We start from the raw sequence: 18,568 nt of genomic DNA on the forward strand, positions 1-18,568 counted from the left end.
GGAGTGGGAAGTAGGGAGACTGCAAATGGGAAAGTGGATAAAAAAAAAAAAGCATTTCACTTAAAGCATCTGGGCAGAATGAAAGCAACATCTTCTGAAATCAGGATTCTAAAATGACCTTTAAAAATACCAGAAATGATCTGATAAGCAAGGAAGAATGCATCTGTCCTAATTACATTAGAATAATTCAATAGTCATGATTCTGATTCCTCTCTGCCTTGCAACAGACCGTGTGAAAGTGAAGTTTCCATTCGTTTCCCTTGGGCCCCTATGGCACGCACGAAGTCCCTGGCTTTCCTTCTTTCTCCATACTGCACCCATCCAAGTCTCTCTTTTGAAATAGCCAAAAAGGCACAGTTCACCAAAAATCCATCCCTTGGCTACAGAAGATAAACATTTTCAACCAACAGAAACAGCGGTGCAAGAGAGACCTGCTCAACCAATACACATCCTTCTACCCTGTTCAAAAGCAATGACTTCGAAGCTGACTTTGAACTGCTGTGAGCCCGCCAGTTGCCGGGAACCCAAAAGGAAGCCCAGTCTCATTGTCTTCCTGTATTCAGTGGTGGAAATCAATTCTGGAAGATTCTTCAGCTTCGGCCCTGACCTCTCTCGGCTGTCACTTGCATATGCAATGGCTTCCTGGAGCTCGGTTCTGCATCCGCACTGACTTCCAAGCAGCTCTGGTAGCCATAGTTACTGACTCATCCTCTTGGGCCAGGGCCCTGTGATTCAGGAGCCCTCCCCAGGGTTGCTCCTTCTACAGTAATGCATGATGAAGCACAACGGCAAGCTGCTGGAAATGAGGGCTGCCCCATTTCTGGGGGAAGGGGAGCAGGCAAGAGCTTGTTAGCAGCTCTTTCTGTCATTTTCCCATTCATTACTTTGATCACACACATCTTGAGGACAGAGGCCGAAAGAGTTAAAAAAACCCCTCACATTTCTCTTCCTCCCTCTTCAAGAGACAGCAAGCCACAGCACGGGGAGCAGCTCTTTCTCGAAGCCCATCCTTTTAAACCTCCCCATGGCATCAGTTATCTGCCACATGTTCAACAAACAACCCTACCCCCCAAAATATTCATTAATGCAGATTCACAGTTAAAATGGCTCCAGATTAAAGCCGAGTCAGTCATAATTGAGAGGGTGCTAAGCTGGATGACTATCAAAAGACATTTGATTAGGGGGCCTGCCAAAACGCAGCTCTAAAACCACAATTTCCATGCACAGTGTAATGGATATTATGGATAATTACCCAGAGTGCACTACTCAGCCACACAGCTGCCTACAATTACGTCCCAAACAGCTTCCTCCTCCGCTTCACCCTTCAAGCTCCCCCCATGACAACGTCTTCCCGCTTTCTCGAGGAGTTGGTATCTTCCCGGCTTTAACAAAGAGTGGGGATGGTGAAGTTAACACAACCGGGAGGGAAAGAGCTCAGCCAACGCTGCTCGCTGCGTGTCCCGAGGCCAGAGTGTGCACACGGAACAGAAGTGGTTCTGGAACATCAGAAAGTGGATCACTCAGAGCTCGTGGAGCACCAGGGGATTTCAGGGTGGGGTGGAAAGAAGGATTCCTGCAGAAACGAAGCCGTCCTGTCAGCTGAGGGAGGCGCAAAGCCACAAGAGGCCTCTCGTGTGACTTGGCTACTTGGCATTTATGAGCATTTTGGACTGTTAGTTTCTCTAAGAAGTATGAAAGCAGGAGCCTTTTACCATTGGTTCATCATTGTCTTTCCAGCTGGTAGGAGAGCCAAAGATTCAATAACGGCTTTCAGAGGGTCATAGCCAGGTTCACCTTCAACAGCACAGCCTGTGGTCAGGCCCAAGGCAGTGGCAATAAAGGAATAAAAGCTCCTGTTTGTGAAATGAGATAAATCAGTAAGGACAGCCCCCATGATAGACAGAGACTTGCTTGTCCCAAGCCTCGGTGAGTCCAGGCAACATGCTTTCTTCAAGCATCCAGTCAACCAGTCCAGGTTAGAAGGAAGAGCCTTAGGGCAGATGGCTCTTGGGCATGCCTCCATTTTCCACCTGACTTGCTCCAGGAAAACCTTCCGAGAAACACAGGAGTACCAAACTCCGGCTTTGAAGGGAGACTCAGTCTTAACAGAAATGGGTGACAACGGGAGATGGCGACATTCTTTCATTTTTATGAAAGACGCAAGACAGGGAACACCACAGATCCTTCTTCTATAACTGCCTTCAGTGAAGCCTTCCTTACCCTCCTACTAGCCAGGATTCTTGAGACATTTCCAATCCACATAGTCTCCTTTTCTCATCTTAACTTTCAGACCATTTTCTTCTTTCAAACCAAGTGCCAAGTGGCTATTTCCTGCTGTTGACCCCCAGGCCAACTGATCCCTTTGGTGTGCCGAGGTGAGCCCTGGAGTTAAACAACATCTAAAACCGCCATTCTTGCTCAAATGCCTGCTAAGAGGACTGTTGCCATTTCATTTACATCCAACCCAAAGATAGCTTTTGCTCTGCTGGTTTAATGTATAATGCCTAGGTATAAGCTACCAGAAGAAGCCTGTATCAGATTTTCAGGAGTTTTTCCCCCCCCCATTTATAATTTCTCTAGAGTCTAAATCAAATAGAATTTAAAATCAACCCCTTTGGAATATGCCAAACTGAGAACATGATTTAATTTACTTCCCTATGTGATATTCAGGAAAGGGGTTCTGTAGATTTTCCCCATTGAAGAAATGATACTGATGCTGTCTATAGGCCTTTCTGTCAATAGTTCTGGGCAAACAAATAGTAATAGTGTTTCTTTTTCTATTAGGATAATGAAGGTTTGGGCTACCTCTCAACTATTGTGATGCCACATAATATACTTAAGAAATATCTAAGCCCACAAGAATGACTCATTTCTGATCATTTTATTTCTCTAGGGTAGAGTCATTTGAAATATACAATCTGTTGTATTGTAGTTGCATCTGATATTACCACAAAGTCATACAATATGTTAACGTAACCTCAAATATAGCCTGTGACAAATGAGGACCCACACCAACACAAGTTGGTATCACCAACATATTGGTATCACTGAAACAACACTTGAAAAAGACTTTTCGAGATGGAAAACAGATGCTCTCTGGATGCAAGTCTTTGTGGCCCCACTCTTCCGATTTTACAGACACGTCACTAATACTTCTTGTGTTTTCTACAGTGGAGAACTTTGCCTGTCCCCGAATTGTAACTTGTCCTAGTAACAGGAAAAGAACTGCCAAATCCACTGGCCGGATCAGAATCTGAATGAGAAGAGCATCCTTAACACAGTAAGAAGCTTCCGTTGAGAACTGAACAAGAGCAGACATCATCATCATTGTTTTCATCATCAACCAATCAAACATCACCCAAGCCTGGCACCGGTGCTTACCTCCTCAGGTTCTATCAGCTTAAACTCCATGCCACGGCCCGTCCAGGCAATGAAGTGGGCATTGGCCGGGTCATCAAGCAGGGTAACCAGGAACTGCCACAGCTGAAGAGAACCTCGCCTCTGGTAAGGGGGCCCCTCCCGATACATGGTGGGCTCTTGTTTGACTTTGCCTATTTGGGATGAGGATATACATGCAATAGTTTAGTCTTAGGTTTCTTGGACAATTTGGGCATGAAGGAGTTATGAATGCCAACCTGGCATTCACAAGATTGAGGGGCTCTGATATCGTTGACATTCTGGCTTAGCAACAAACTGGAGGAGCTACTTACCTTCCAGTCTCTCAGGAACAACACAAGTGTCGTCAAAGTACAACCGGGGATCTTTTTCATATGAAAAACCTGAAGGAAAATTTAAAAAGAATGAACATGTTGCTTAACAAATTCTATCTGTATCCTACTAAAACTCTGGTTTTAAGGACTAAAATGGAATTCTGCTATTTCAGGTCCTAAGCCCTACTAATTGCCATATGTTTGCCAGACTAGATCTGACAGGGCTTCAGAAGGACTAGGCATTGGTGTTCTGATGCCTCAGTCAGAGAAGCATCGATTCCTCCTACTCGAGCTAAGACTTCAGGGAAGTGCTGAGTCACCAGTAAGTTCCTTCACATCTTGTTATAAGGTCTGTACAGGTCAGTGTTGCCGTGACTAAGCTTTTATATCTGAAAAGATAACTCATCTATTTCAGTTGGCCTACCTGGGAGGATTTGGTTGATCTGTACATAGTCTTGCTATTTTCCTTTTAGCAAATATTAATTTCAACCTTTCCCAGGACTTGTTGAGGCTGCCCGTGTACCTCATTCAATTATGAAAGAGCTTGGAGGGTGGACAACGCTGCCAAAATGAATAAAGACTTGGGCCTGTGGAGGATTGTGACCAGCAATAAATTTAAAAGCAAGCTGGAAGTATTATCACTAGACATAATGGAAGAAATCTGAAGAGACTTCCTAGCAATAAAAACTTGTTCATCATAGAGTTAACAAACCAGAGGTCAAAAAAGGGGAACTGATGGGCTCAACAAGTGTAAGTGGAAATGAAAGGAAGGGAGGGCAAAAAGTGAAAGGGGTCAAGGAGAGGGAAGGATGGCCAGCACTCTCAATCCAGAATGTGCGCCTTCTGTGCTGACCACCCAGTCACGTCACCAGGCACCCTGACAAGATCAGTGGTTCAAATCAAAGTCAGTTAATAGGCTTGATGGGACCACATTCCCCCCCTGTGGCCAAGCCTGTTTCTCAGGGGTGAGCATGCCAGCCCTGCTCCCCTTCCAGCACACTCCTCTGCAGAGAGTCCTGGCAGCTTCCGTGAGCTCAGCCATGTGCCCTGCTCTGTCCAGCTGGGTGGGCAGTACAGGGGGGGTGTGCGTGTGTCGGGTATGTGCATGGCAGGTGTGCGGTGGGGAGATGCTGCGAGCCTGCGCTGCGGTGAATGACTAGCATGAGATTTTGAGAAGGATTTGCTAGGACTTGAAAAGTTCACGGGTAAAGACGCCAGAAAATAATCTGTTCTTTCTTCACAATCGGCCAAGATCAAGTTCTTCTTGGCAGGACCAGTGCTGTATTTAAAAGGCCTGGGACTGGGAAAGCACTGCCCACCTTGGAAGAGACTGAGATTATCTTAGGGTGTGTGCTACTCATTTATATTTTCTCAGCCCGAAGCACTATTTCTTGGTTTGCCGCACGATATCAAAGGAAGTCTATTTTACTGACATTTATTTATTAGTATATTTTATTGACATTTATTTATTATTTAATCCAATAAATATTTATGCCAGGCACTGTGCTAGAAGAGGGTGGGTAACAAGAAGAACAGAGACTTGGTGCTTGCTCTCATGGAGCTTGTATCCCAAAGGCAGGAGACTATTGGGAAAGAAAAGTGAGACTTGGGGTAGTGGGGAGCATTATAGAACGTCGGCCATGGAGCCGGACTAACGAACCTGGATTCGCTGTGTGACCTCTCTGTGCTCCAGCTTCCTCATTTGCAGACAGGGGAAGATGCTAACTGTATGAGAATTAGTTGTGTGAGAATATGGGTTATTAATATATACTCTGTTATATTGATCTGTGTATCTTTTTACCTTGGTGTCAAGAGTAGTGCCTGGCACATAAGTGTACAATAAATGATAGTTAAAAAGATAAAGATAGTAACTGTACATTGTGATGAGTACTATTAAGAAATTAACGGTAGAGGGGCCCGAGTGGCTCAGTTGGTTAAGTGTCCGACTCTTCATTTTGGCTCAGGTCATGATCTCAGGGTTGTGAGATTGGGCCTGAAGATTCTGTCTCCCTCACGCCCTCCGAAAAAAAGAAATTAACTGGATAATGTGAGAGCTTTAGCTCATAGTATCTCTCAAGGGTTCTAAATTCCTTGAGGATAAAGAACATGTCCTGAATAACGTTGTAATCTCATATTGCCTTATACATAATAAGTGCTCAACAAATATTTGAATAAATATGAAAGAATCTCCATTAAAAAAAGATTTAAGAACACAATACTTGCTTTTAAGTCAGGGTTTCAGTGAATCCTATGATAAATTTATTTTCCAATCTGGTACCAGGAAATTGACTTTTATGACAAACTGTTATACTTTTTATTATCAATAAGAATTACATAATCCCTCCTCATGTTTCTTCCTTCTCCCTTTCTTTCTTCCTTTTCTTTCTCCCTTCCTTCCTTCTTTTCTTTCTCTCCCTGCTTTCTCTCCCTCCCTCCTTTCTTTCTATTTTTCCCTTTCTTTCTTTTCTTTCTTTCCTTTCTTTCCTTTCTCTCTTTCTTTCTTTCTTTCTGCCTTGGCTGCCAGGAAGCTATAAATTTCCTGACTTTCCCTCTGGATTCTGATACTCCAGTGATGTTTTAATGGCCTTATTATAAAGCCATTATGAGGAAACTCTTCGAAATTTACACATCTGTCAAACTTGTATTATCTGTAAGGATAGTACATTCACTGTATACAGGGAGAAAAAAGGTAAACCTAAATGAAATTCTAGGTTTGGCTTTCAAACCAATCAGATGAGGGCCTGCCAGTGAGTGTCATTTCAGTGTATCTGCGGTTTCTAGTCGCTGCCCCACGAGGTTCTCTAAACATCTGCAAGATGTTGTTGGCTTATGTGAAATTAAGTCAGTTGAATTTGCCCCAGCAGTTACAGCAGTTGTGGCCACAACCATCCCACCACTCAAAGGTGGCAGGAAGGAAGAACCTATTTGAGGAGCCCAGTGGAAATGAAAGATTCACCCGCTGTGCAGAGATTCCAGGTGAACGAATGTTAAGGCAGGATGGCTATCTTAGTAATCACAGATGCCAATCAGAAGCACTTGTTTCACTAACTGGCATCCGTGGTCAAGCCTCTAGAAGAAGGAAGGAGAAGCCACATCACGGTAATTTAGAGCAATTAAGAATTCGGGTCTCTTTGAAACTAGCTTCTCTGCCGCGTGGGGGGTCAGGGAGAGGAATGGAAGAGAGTAGGGGGAAGACACACAAACTCGCCAGATATTCTGTGTGTAGTAAGCAGCCCAATGCTTTACTAAAAATATTTCCTTTAAGAGCATGCTCCTTCCTAAATGTTGTAATTATGCAAAATGTTTTCCTCCCTCTCTTCCCTACCCCCTCCCAGTTTGCCTGCTGCAGAAACATTCAGGAACCTGGAAGAAAACCTCGCACAGCTGTGCCGATCTATCGCAGTCAGAGGTCCGGTAGATGGCCCTTCCTTCCCAGGGCTGGACATGCACTCCGAATATTCTCGGGCACTATTCTCGGGCACCCCGTGCAACCCCACTGGGTCTCGCCTCTCTCCAGGTCAGTGGGAAGCAGCTCCCCATAGAGAACACGCTTGTGAACCAATCATGACACAAACGAGCAGGTGCTTCCTAGTACTGCCTCATTAGCTTTTCAATCCTCCTAGGATACACATTGGAATCACCTGGGGACCTTTAAGAAGAACTACTGCCTAAGACCCACCCCAGAATTTCTGATTTACTTGATCTGGGTGAAGCCCAGACACCAAAAGTTTTGAAAGCTCCCTAACGTGCAGCCAAAGCTGCAACTCTCAGTGCTATAATAGTTCTAAAACCAGAGCAAGCATCAGGACCACGTGGAAGGTATGTCACCACACGGAGTGCTGGGCTCCTGGAGCCTCTAAGGCAGTAGGTGGATGGGGGGGTTCCTGAGAACCTGCCTTTCCAACAGATCCCAGGTGAAGCTGATGCCATGGCTTTGGGGAATCAGACGTCTCTGGGGTATTTAAGGAGAGATGTATATGACAAAACATAAGACCTACTTCTGGGGAAAATGTTCTAAGAAAAAAAAACCCTTCCCTGTTTCAGTGTTCAGAGAAGAAGTCCTAAACCTACCATCTCAAGTCGTCACACAGTTCCCAAGTGCTCATTCAGGCTGGTAATGTTATATACCGCTAGATACACCTCCTTGGATGGAAATTTTATTTGGTTTATTGGTTTATTTTTTTCTTCATATTATCTCATGAACTCTGAAAAGTTAGAGTCATTACTATTGAAAATGATGGTGGCCTTCACTGCGTTCAGGACCATGCTGCAGAATGACTGAAGGTTACTGTGAATGAGTTCTCATTTTCATGACTCAAGAAAGGTTTAACCTATCTATGATCCCAAATCTTAGTGTGGAAGCTGAACAATTTTCAGCTTGCTTGAATATTCTTTTTTAAAAAGTTACTTACCTTCATGGCTGCTGGAGAAATACCCCCCTCTGATGTAGGACGACTGGCAGTTAGGCACTTCTGAAAGAAAAACAGACATACACTCCGTCAGTAGTTTCTGCAGGTAAGTCAGCACATCTCTTGACCTGCAGCCCTGTGGTAAAGCCCCCTAGACCGTCTCCTGCTCCCAGGTCATGTCCTTCTTGTCTTGACCTGGGAGAGAGTTGTCACCCTAACAGACAACATGGGCAACACCATCACCCACCACCTGAAAGTAGGACTCTTGGCTCCTCATCAAAAGAATGAGTAGGAAAAAATAATGCTTTATTCTCATAACTTGTTCATCTTAGAAATTAGTTAGCACCAAACTCTGGGGAGAGAGTTAATGGTAGAAAAAGAAACTTGGCTTTCAAAAGGCCAAGCTTGGCCTTCTGTCTCTACTGACTCAGAGGCTCTAGGGGTTAGACTGGGATGAGGGGTGCTTTACATATTTCCCAATTTACTCCCCTTTACAGCTGACAGTCACATCCAATTCTGCTCCAATGTATGAGGGTGCTTTCTGGGCCAAAGAGATTTGGGGATTGGAGGTTAGGAAGCCAGTACAAGAGCTGGCAGGAGGGGAGGGGGGAACCTGCCATTTGCACGTACATTTCCCCATGTTGGAAGTGTTGGAATGAAACCTGTGCTCAAGTGAGCTCTTCTTCGAGCGTCGGGTTACCAAGATGTCCACTGAGAGGAAGGCTGGTAGGTTGAGTTGTGCCCATGTGGGGCACATGAGTTGCAGATATGGTAACATCTGCTGAGTGTCTTGCTTTAAGGGAGTGGGGTGGGGTGAAAAACTCGCCAGGATGGATTAAAATGTCAATCCCAAAGGAAAAATGTTGCTGGTCATGCCTGTTCCTGAGAAAAATACATCAAAGTCTTCAGGAGGAGTGCCAGTGGGAATTTTACAAGCTATCAATACCTATACATACACTTGGTAATTTTTTTAATATCATAAAGCAACAGATGTCTCCCTTCTGTCTACTTCCCAGCCTTTCCCATAATCCATTTCTGCCTGAATTGAGCAATCTATATATTATCTCCCAGAAGGCCAAGAACAAACTGTATATCCTATTCCATTTGCAAAAGTCGTTCAAATACGTACTGCCCCACTTCTCCCCCAGGTTCTTCAAGAAAAGCACCCATAGAAAAGGCTGAAAGCCTACCTACCACCCTCAAACTCCTTTAGCACCAACTGCAAGAAAAGACTAAAGAAGTTTAAGTAATTTCTGAAAGAAGAGGAAGAGAAGAGGAGGAAACAGTTTCAAAATGTGCAAACTGCAAAATTCCAACTCTTCTTTCCCCTAATGATGTCACTTTATATGCCAGGCCTAGAAGATACATAGTTAGTGAATGAGTGTGTGTGGTGGTGGGGGGAGAGCCCCCAAGTACAGCTTAAACTTCTTGATGTGCTTACATTTCTAGACAAGAGGTAACCCACAAATAGACAACAGGTGCCCTCTCCCTGCATAAACCAACAGCCTCTGAAGGACACCAGGAACTTTCCCAGGTGAAAGCAATGCAATAGGGCAGTGAATCCCAAGAAGCAATCAACAAGACAGCCTTCTCCATGGTGTACCCAGCACCCTATATAGTCATGACATACCAGGTGCTTTCTCAAAATACCATTCATTTCAATAATAGAAAGAATTCCATCCTACGTGTAGACTCTCTTCCTTATGCCCATATTGGGAGTTGGTGAGTCTACTGTATTCAAAAGGAAAGCCATAAGGCTAGGGGCAAGGACTAAAATGCAGAAATGGTTATTTCCTAGGTCCAGGGATCCTATGATCTTAAAAAAGGGCATCACCATGACTGGATCTTTAGGCTTGGATTCAGAGGTGTTCTCCCCACCACCTCTCAACGCCTACTGCCTTTCCTACCATGGGATGGCTTTTCTGTTTGGTTTTATACTCAGTTGTGCATAAAGTCTGCTTTACTAGCTCCTAAGTTCTTTGAGGGCGATTTTTAGTAAAGCTATTCCCTAAAGCTGCACACACAGAAGACAATAACAGCCAGACAGATAAATGAGAGAACGAAGAAAGGAATGGCATGATTTTATGCTAACCTGAATCAACGCAGTAATCGCGGGGCTCCTGCTTGATTCCCATTGGTGACTGGAACCCATGTGCTGGGGGGCCTGGCATGCCTGGGACCCCATGTTCATAGAGCGGATCATGGTATTCTTGTTTGAATCCCTGAGGGGGTGGGGGAGCTGCAGGGACAATAGGTTCTGACATTTGCCGGTGGTAATTGGGGCGAGTATCTCCAGGAACTCCTGATTGAGGAGGGAAGGGGTGGCAGGGTTCAGACAGTTGTCTCTGAAATCTGTAAGAAGAAAGTAGTTATAGTTTTTAACTAAGAACATGATATATGCCTCCTCTGATTTAGCATAGGAATTAGAAGTTCAGATAAATGAAATTATTTGCAAAGCACTTATTAATGCTTATCTGAACATTTTACCCTCTTCCCCAAATTATATGGCATAGTTCAGACCTCTTGAGTCAGGGAGTGGCAAAAAACAAAACAAAACAAAACAAAACAATCAAAGCAATGACACATAGCCTCTTGTCTCCCACACACATTTATTTCACACAGTCCATCTGTACAGTTGGGCCAGATTATGTGTCTAAATATATACGACCACTTATTTGCAAATATGACTAACATATACATATATTTACTAGTTCATTCCTTCTTTTACCTGTAGATTGAATTAAATTTTAAAGACCAAAGAGTACAGACTGATCAGTTAGAAAATGTAATTTAAGAAAACCACTCATAATAGCAATAAAAAACAGAAAATCTCTAGAAATAATCAGGAAATGTGTAGGCCATATAAGAATAAAACCTTAAAACTATTTTCTGAGGAAAAGAAAGAAAACTTAATTAAAGAGAAAATATTTAGGACTTTGAAGCTATTCGTTTGTTAACAATTATTTTTTTAAAGCAATGACTTCCCAATAAACTTGATAAAATGATTCTAAAATTTTATTTAAAATATTAAATAATTTTTTAAAAGAAATGATGATATATTAGATATTCACAAATTTTCCAAAACTGCAGTAATGAAAACAGCAATACAAGGAATGAAAGATAGGCATATCAAAGGAATTGAAAGAAAAGTAAAAAACTGAGGTATAATCCAAAATTTACTACTTGTAAAGTTAGCATTTCAAATTAGTGTGTGTTTAGGGGCGGGGGGAGAGAGGTCCCTGTTTTATACCACATGTCAAAATAAATTTCAAATGGATTCAAGATTCAAGATGTGAAACCTTTTTTTTTTTAAAGATTTTATTTATTTATTTGACAGAGAGAGAAATCATAAGTAGGCAGAGAGGCAGACAGAGAGAGGGGGATGCAGGCTCCCTGCTGAGCAGAGAGCCCAATGCAGGGCTCAATCCCAGGACCCTGAGATCATGACCTGAGCCAAAGGCAGAGGCTTAACCCACTGAGCCACCCAGGAGCCCCTCAATGTGAAATCTTAATGGCAGAGAAAATATATGTGGAAACATATGATCTTGGAGTGAGGGAAAAGCTTTCTATGCATCATACCAACAATGGAAATCGTCAAGATAAATATGGATATTCTTCATTGCATAAATTTCTACAGGTCAAAAAACATCAGAAACAAAATCAAAAGAAAACAAACTGAGGAGAATGTCTCTAACAGTCAGAAAACATCAAAAACAAAAACCAAACAAGCTGGGGAAAAGTCTCTCATAGGTACAGCAATGTTAATACTGTTGACAACAAACAGTTTTTAAAAATCAGTGGAGAATGACTATCCCAGTAGAAAAAAATTGGTAACAGACATAAATAAAGAAGAAATACTAATGATCGTCAACAAAAAAGCAGTTCAATTTCATCAGTGATCAAAAAAGTACTAAGAGAGAAAGGTTTGTCCTGATTACTTGGAGGATGAACAGGTGGTTAACAGAACTGTGCCTGGTACACAAAAAGCACTGAAATCATAGATATGATGAGATCTAGCTACAAGGACAGCCACCAGTACAAGCCTCCAACAAGGAAACTGGCTAATAAACACATTGTGATACAGCAACTGAGTTGAAAGCAACAATCGAATATGATGCAATACACAAATATGTAAGAACCTGGAAAGAGATTTTTGACGTATTGTGAAATAGTTCCAAAGAGCATCAGATTTTGGCAAAAATAAAAATTATGAAAAAAAAGTATGGTGTCATACAAACCTTGGAGATCTGCATACTTATATAAATGTGAATACTGCTTATCTTTGGTTGGTTATGATATTAGGGGATTTGCTCATCTACAGTTTAATAAATATACACTACTTTATGATAAGACAGAGCAATAAAAGCCTTTTGTTATTAACTGAGTAGCATTAATATCCTTGAGCTGTCAGAAAAATCCGGAAGTGTGCCAACTGCCTTTCTCTTTTGGAAGGGCAGTATAGTGAAAGGGAAAATGATAGACGGTAAATTTTCTTGGCTTCAGTTTCCTCGCCTGTAACATGGGGGTGTATTCTGCATCATAATGCTACTGGAATGACGAAATAAAAATCATGCCTACAAAGTACAGTTTGCACCCCCGCTGTAAGCACTACCAGACTTCAGGAGGATGGGTTTAGAAGTCAGAGATGGTAACCGTCAAGGTGAGGTCTCCATCCAGGAAATATGTGTAAGGCACTCATCTCTGTGTATAAGGAAAAGCATTTGTGAATATATGCCCTCAGACAGAAAGCAAGAGCTGAGGTTCAGGTTCAGAAATAACCTGTTCACAACAACGAATTCCAATAGGTTATTTAAAATCAACAACAGAATCCTGTAATATTAAGGTCTTACTCTAATTATAGCTTGACTCCTATGAATAGTTTTCATAAAATAATTTGAATTTGATTTGAATCAATCTGTGGCAACAGGTGGCCAACAGATTTCTAGAATATCAAGATTTAAAATCTTTAACTGAAGAGTTGGATGCAGATAAAACATTGTTAAGATCAGAGTTTAGCATGGCACTCCCTCTGTGGGAATCTTTACTACCTTACCAAAAGCAGCGCAGTAAGATCATGCCCCAACATGAAGATCACCAAACAATTTTACATACGCTCATTCTTTTATCCCAGACGCCAAAGGCCTTGGAATCTGCCTGGTCAATGTATTACACAAGTTGTACCAACTGTAGAAGGTTCGGTGGGCTGAGAGCCTTTCACTGTGGTGCTGAATGCATTACAGTGGAACTTCATCAGGAATGCGGATTTTCAAGGTTGCTGTTATTTAAGGAAACCCTTCCATGGTCTTTGAAGAAGTGTAAATTTGAAACCCGGGTTTAGGCTTGACATTTAGAATACAGGCAGCAGCAGCACACTGCAAACCTGAATTTTTGAAGAGAATTCTGAAGAAGTGGGCAGAAAAGAAAGACGAAGATATTCTCAAGGCCTTATTTTTATAAAGTACCAAGCCTTACACCCGCAGGAAGGAACAGGAACAAAGGCACCCATCCTCCACACGCTCTCCGCTCCGCCACCATCTTAGCACCTTCAAAGGTAACCTCCACAAATCACTTCCTTTGATGGCTCTGAGAGGGCACAGAACTGCTTAGTTCTGTAACCAGAGCCTCTGCAGCTGGCAGGCCCAAGTCCTTCACTTCCTCCGGGTGCCTAGCTTCTCACCTTCCAGGATGAAACTCTAGAGTCAGCCTGGTGTGGCCCCTTCAGGAAAAGGTACTTCCATATGGGTACCAGCCAGCAGCCCCTGTCCCTCCCCCAAGCCCCACTTCAAGGGTGCATGGAGCTTAGAGGCCTGGGATCTGCAGGAGAGAGTCTATAATTGGGATGGTTCAGTCCTGGTTTGTTTTGAGGGAGTGGCATGGCAAGGGGGATCTTAAGGGTAGGTCACAAAACCAACATACTTGGAGAAACAGTCTCTCAGAGCTTGCTGCTGATAATGGGTTTTATTCGCAGAGATTAGTAAAGTTCTTGTCCTCAAAATACATTCTGTGAACTTTACTCACTGACCTTCATTTGAACCCCTTTCCCCTTTCCGCAATCCTTTTGAAGTATCTAAGAATGTGTTGTATATATAATACAGCTCTGACAAGGATGTCTCCTGTTTACTGAGGCAGGCAATCATGCTCAGTGGAGGAGCTGCTTGGTTCCTCACAAGCCCCTTCTCCTGCTCACCCCCCTCCCTTCTTCCTCCCACACCGCCATCCCAGCAGAACTCCTCCGTGGTGGCCGTAGTGAACTCACAGCTGGGGAGCAAAAGATTTCTGACTTTTGAGTGAGTTTAATTCCATAGGTGACGGATGAAGGCTCTTTCGGTGCCAGTTTATTTAAAGAACCAGTTATTTATTTATTTGTCAGATTTATATAGCGCCTTTCCTCCCAAGAGCTCACCCACGCTACCAACATTTGGTTTACGTTATGAAAACCGTTAGATGCTTTTTCTGCATTTCCTTTTCGGTTTCTGCTGCCAACACACAGAGTAAACACAATGCTTGGAGGACGAAAGGAGAAAAGTGTGGATTTGACGAAGGCTACACAGTGGCTATGGGTACCAGGTAAAGTAGCTGTGGTCCAGAGGTCAGCTGGGAGATGAGACATAAAATTGGCCAGGAAACCAACACCATGTCCTTAATGTTTCCATTAAGGCTAAGAGAAGGTAGAACAGGGAAGCAGCAGAGCCGGATAAGAGGCTGTGGCTGTGAAGGCAGAAGATTCCGGGCTGAAATCCAATCTTTACCACTTACTGGCTGTGTGACCTTAGGTGAGTTATGTAACTGCTCTGAGCGTCATTTTCCTTGTCAATAAAGTAAGGATGACCAGGATACCCATCCAAAGTCTTGTTGTAAAGATTACAAAAGCTAATGCATGAAACAGGGCCCGGCTAGCTGTTAAGTTCTCCTTACATTACTTTCTTTTTTTTTTTTTTTAAACAATATTTTTAAAAATTTTTAATTTATTTGACAGACAGAGATCACAAGTAGGCAGAGAGGCAGGCTGAGAGAGAGAGAGGAGGAAGCAGGCTCCCTGCCAAGCAGAGTGCCCAATATGGACTTGATCCCAGGACCCTGAGATCATGATCTGAGCCGAAGGCAGAGGCTTAACCCACTGAGCCACCCAGGTGCCCCACCTTACATTACTTTCAAACACCACCATCAACTGCCCCAAATCCTCCCCCACCTCCTCTCCCCCCAACAAGCAAAATTCAGAAGTTACACAACTGTATGGGGAGATCTTAAAGAATCGGGAGAAAACTACCATGCACACATAAAAAGAGTCCACTAGTTGCCTACCCGATATCCACTCACTCAGAATAAAAATGCTGATTTTTATTCACATTTATTTCATACTAACGTTTACTTTCCTGCCATATACCAAGAGCCAGATGCTGTTACCAAACAAAACTTGAACACTCCCTAAAAGCACACCACAGAACTCTGAAAAAGCTCTCAAGGCTCTGCGAGGTCTGTCAGCACTGCCGCAACTCAAATTTGGCCCATCTAAACTGTGATAAAACATTGATAGATGAGGAACAAAATATGTCCTTTAAAGGCCTAGATGTTGTCTGATTTCCTAACATCAAACACAGAAGAAGGACAAGGATGGAAATACAGGATGTCCTCAGAATATCAGGTGGTGAGAGTGTTAGCTTTATATGTACAACACTAATGCGTCTGATGATGAAAAGATTAGGGATAAAGGGAGATTCACACGGTAAGAACTTACCCTTAACCAATGAAGCAACAGAAGTTTCTAAGCTGTGGTATCTGCATCATTTTAGGAATATTCCTTTATGGAATGTGAAAACTATCTTTAAACAGTGTCACAAGAGCTAGCATTTACTGAGCCCCTTCTCTGTGCCAGTATGATGTCATTTAATCCGCCCGATGATTCTATGTGGCAAGGAACTACCCTTCTACCGTTTTCAGACAAAGAAACCAAAGCTTAGACAAAGTTAAGTGTCTGCCTGAGGTCATGTAGATAGGAAGTAGCAGAGGTGGGATTCAATCCCAGGCCCAACTCCAGAGCCTATACTGTTTCTGTAACTACTATACTCTCTTGATGATATTTAAATAAAAATCATATAGTCCAGACAGCTAGAAAACTCCCATATGTTTGGAAATTAAGAACTATATTTTTAAAGAACTGCAGGATTGAGAGAAAAAATAGAAAACACTTAGAACTGAGGTTTTAAATCAAATCAGAATTTTAATTTAAATCAGAACTTCAGGGATGCAGCTAAAGCAGGACTTGGGTAGGGAAATCAAGTAACTGATTGTACAAATCAGGACATTTGGGGGAGTAAAAAGGAAAGCCACGAGCAATAACTTTGATTAGGCATAAACTGTAAGTGACCTGGGACAAATGGAGTATCTGGTGACCCCAGCCTTAGGAGAAGTTTTATTTGCTTACATGTTATACTAGAAAGAAAAAAAAAGCTAAAAAAAGTAACAAGTGAATCAAACCAAAGCACTTAGGAAATGAAAAACAATGCAAGGAAGTAGAAAGAATAAAAGATTTTAGTAAGAGCTGGGAGAAATCAATGAAAAAGAAAACATCTCATAGAGAGGATGAGCAAAACCGATTGTCAATTTGTTGAAAAGAAAAATGATATTGTCTGCCAAGGACTAACTAGAGATTTTATGGCAATTAATTTTAAAACTCAGACAGAATGGAAAAATTCCCAGAAAAAGTAATTTACTAAATTCACTGAACTAAATAGAAATTCAGAGCAAGACCAGAGAAGTGAAGATGCTTAACCGGTAATTAAAAATCTGCCCACAAAGAAAATATCAGGCCCAAATGGTTTTACTGGTAAATTCTTCCAAAAATTCAAGGAATAAAGAATTCCAATTTCACATGAACTATTCTGGTATACATAAAAAGGAGGACACCCCACCCCCCAACTCCTTTGATGAGAATAACTTCAGTGCTAACACCCAACAAGGATAATATAAGAAAAAAAGAAAAAAATTATAAATACAGATGCAAAAGTCCTCAATATGTATTAGAATAAAAAGTCCAGCAATGCAGAAAAGGTAACACATACCAAGTAAGTTAGGTTTAGCACACGAATACAAGGCTGGTTTCATATATAAACCAATGTAACTCACTACATTAAATGGAAGGAGAAAATTCAGTTGATGATGTCCATGGACAGAAAAAATGTTTGATAAAATTCAATATCCATTCATATTAAAAACTCTGAGTATACTAGGAATAGGAGGAAATTTCCTTTAACTCGACACAAAGTGACAAAATAACTAGGGTAAACATGGTGAAATGCTAAAAACGATCCCTCTTAAGATTCAAAACTAAAACACTGGGGTGCCTGGGTGGCTCAGTGAGCCTCTGCCTTCGGCTCAGGTCATGATCTCAGGGTCCTGGGATCGAGCCCCACGTCAGGCTCTCTGCTCAGAGGGGAGCCTCTTTCCCCTCTCTCTCTGCCTGCCTCTCTGCCTACTTGTGATCTCTGTCTGTCAAATAAATAAATAAAAATCTAAAAAAAAAAAAACAAAAAACTAAAACACCCCCCACTCTAACCATCAGAAGTACATCAGCCAGTCTGTCAAAGAAGGTTCTATTAAGCATCTCCGAAACTCAGTCTCAGATCCCAAAGTGAATTGGTGCTGCCATACGTAACATGCTATTAACAGCAGTGCGTGGAGAGGAGATGCGTCAGACATATTCACTTCATTCCAGGCCAGGCTACAAATATGACTCACAGTCAGGTTCTTCCCTCTCTAAAAACTACAAAATCTGAAGGACAAAAATGAACAGCAATTTATTGGGGATGGACTTTAAGGGAGGAAGTAGAAACAACAAAAAGCCTTGAGTTTATTAAATCTCTTAATCTGTACAGCATCTTTAGGGAATGAATAGTTATCTATCAAATCCCAGTTCCATAAAACGTAAGCTCATTCCTTTAAGCTTTGAAGACTGGATCATAACCACTGAGGGAGAGAATTTTCTCAAACAGGTTAGGTGATTCGCATAACTGACCCTTTCTTGATGACTCTGCGACATTCTATTCTATCAATTCAGCAGGACAGCCTATGACAATACTGATCCCTCGGGGAACATCAAGAAGCAGAGGATTTTTTTCCACCAGAAGTACTGTCTTAAATGTTGTCATTTCTTGCGATCTGCCTCTTGATGCTGAGTGAGAGAGCAGTGTATTCCAAGATTTTTAGATGAAAAATTTCCTAGTGGAGCCTCTTCAGTTGAATTGTGGGGACTACCTCAACTCGAGATGTAATGAGAAATGGTAAAACAAAAGACAAAATCATACCTAGCCAGTACGATGGATATAACATAGGAACATTTTCTAAATTCCTCCACTCAGCCCATGTAAACATAAGCAACATGATGAAAAATCTTTTGAGATTGGGATGGCTGGATGAAAAAACACGCCTCCTCTTTAAGGAACAGCTGGTCTT

The 18,568-nt window shown here is 42.2% G+C and overlaps 1 protein-coding gene across 1 annotated transcript in view; it reads right to left on the reverse strand.

The window, feature by feature from the left end:
- ETV5 (ETS variant transcription factor 5) overlaps positions 1–18,568 on the reverse strand; it is a 59,129-nt gene that overhangs the window by 7,282 nt on the left and 33,279 nt on the right. Inside the window, exons 8-11 of the mRNA XM_047732316.1 lie at positions 10,212–10,471; positions 8,123–8,182; positions 3,711–3,779; positions 3,382–3,551 (exon numbers count right to left, since the gene is read on the reverse strand). Of these exons, the coding sequence (XP_047588272.1) occupies positions 3,382–3,551; positions 3,711–3,779; positions 8,123–8,182; positions 10,212–10,471 (559 nt within the window). The remainder of the gene's footprint in view (positions 1–3,381; positions 3,552–3,710; positions 3,780–8,122; positions 8,183–10,211; positions 10,472–18,568) is intronic.

The sequence above is a fragment of the Lutra lutra genome, chromosome 1 (assembly GCF_902655055.1).
Source record: "Lutra lutra chromosome 1, mLutLut1.2, whole genome shotgun sequence".
Taxonomy (NCBI): Eukaryota; Metazoa; Chordata; class Mammalia; order Carnivora; family Mustelidae; genus Lutra; species Lutra lutra.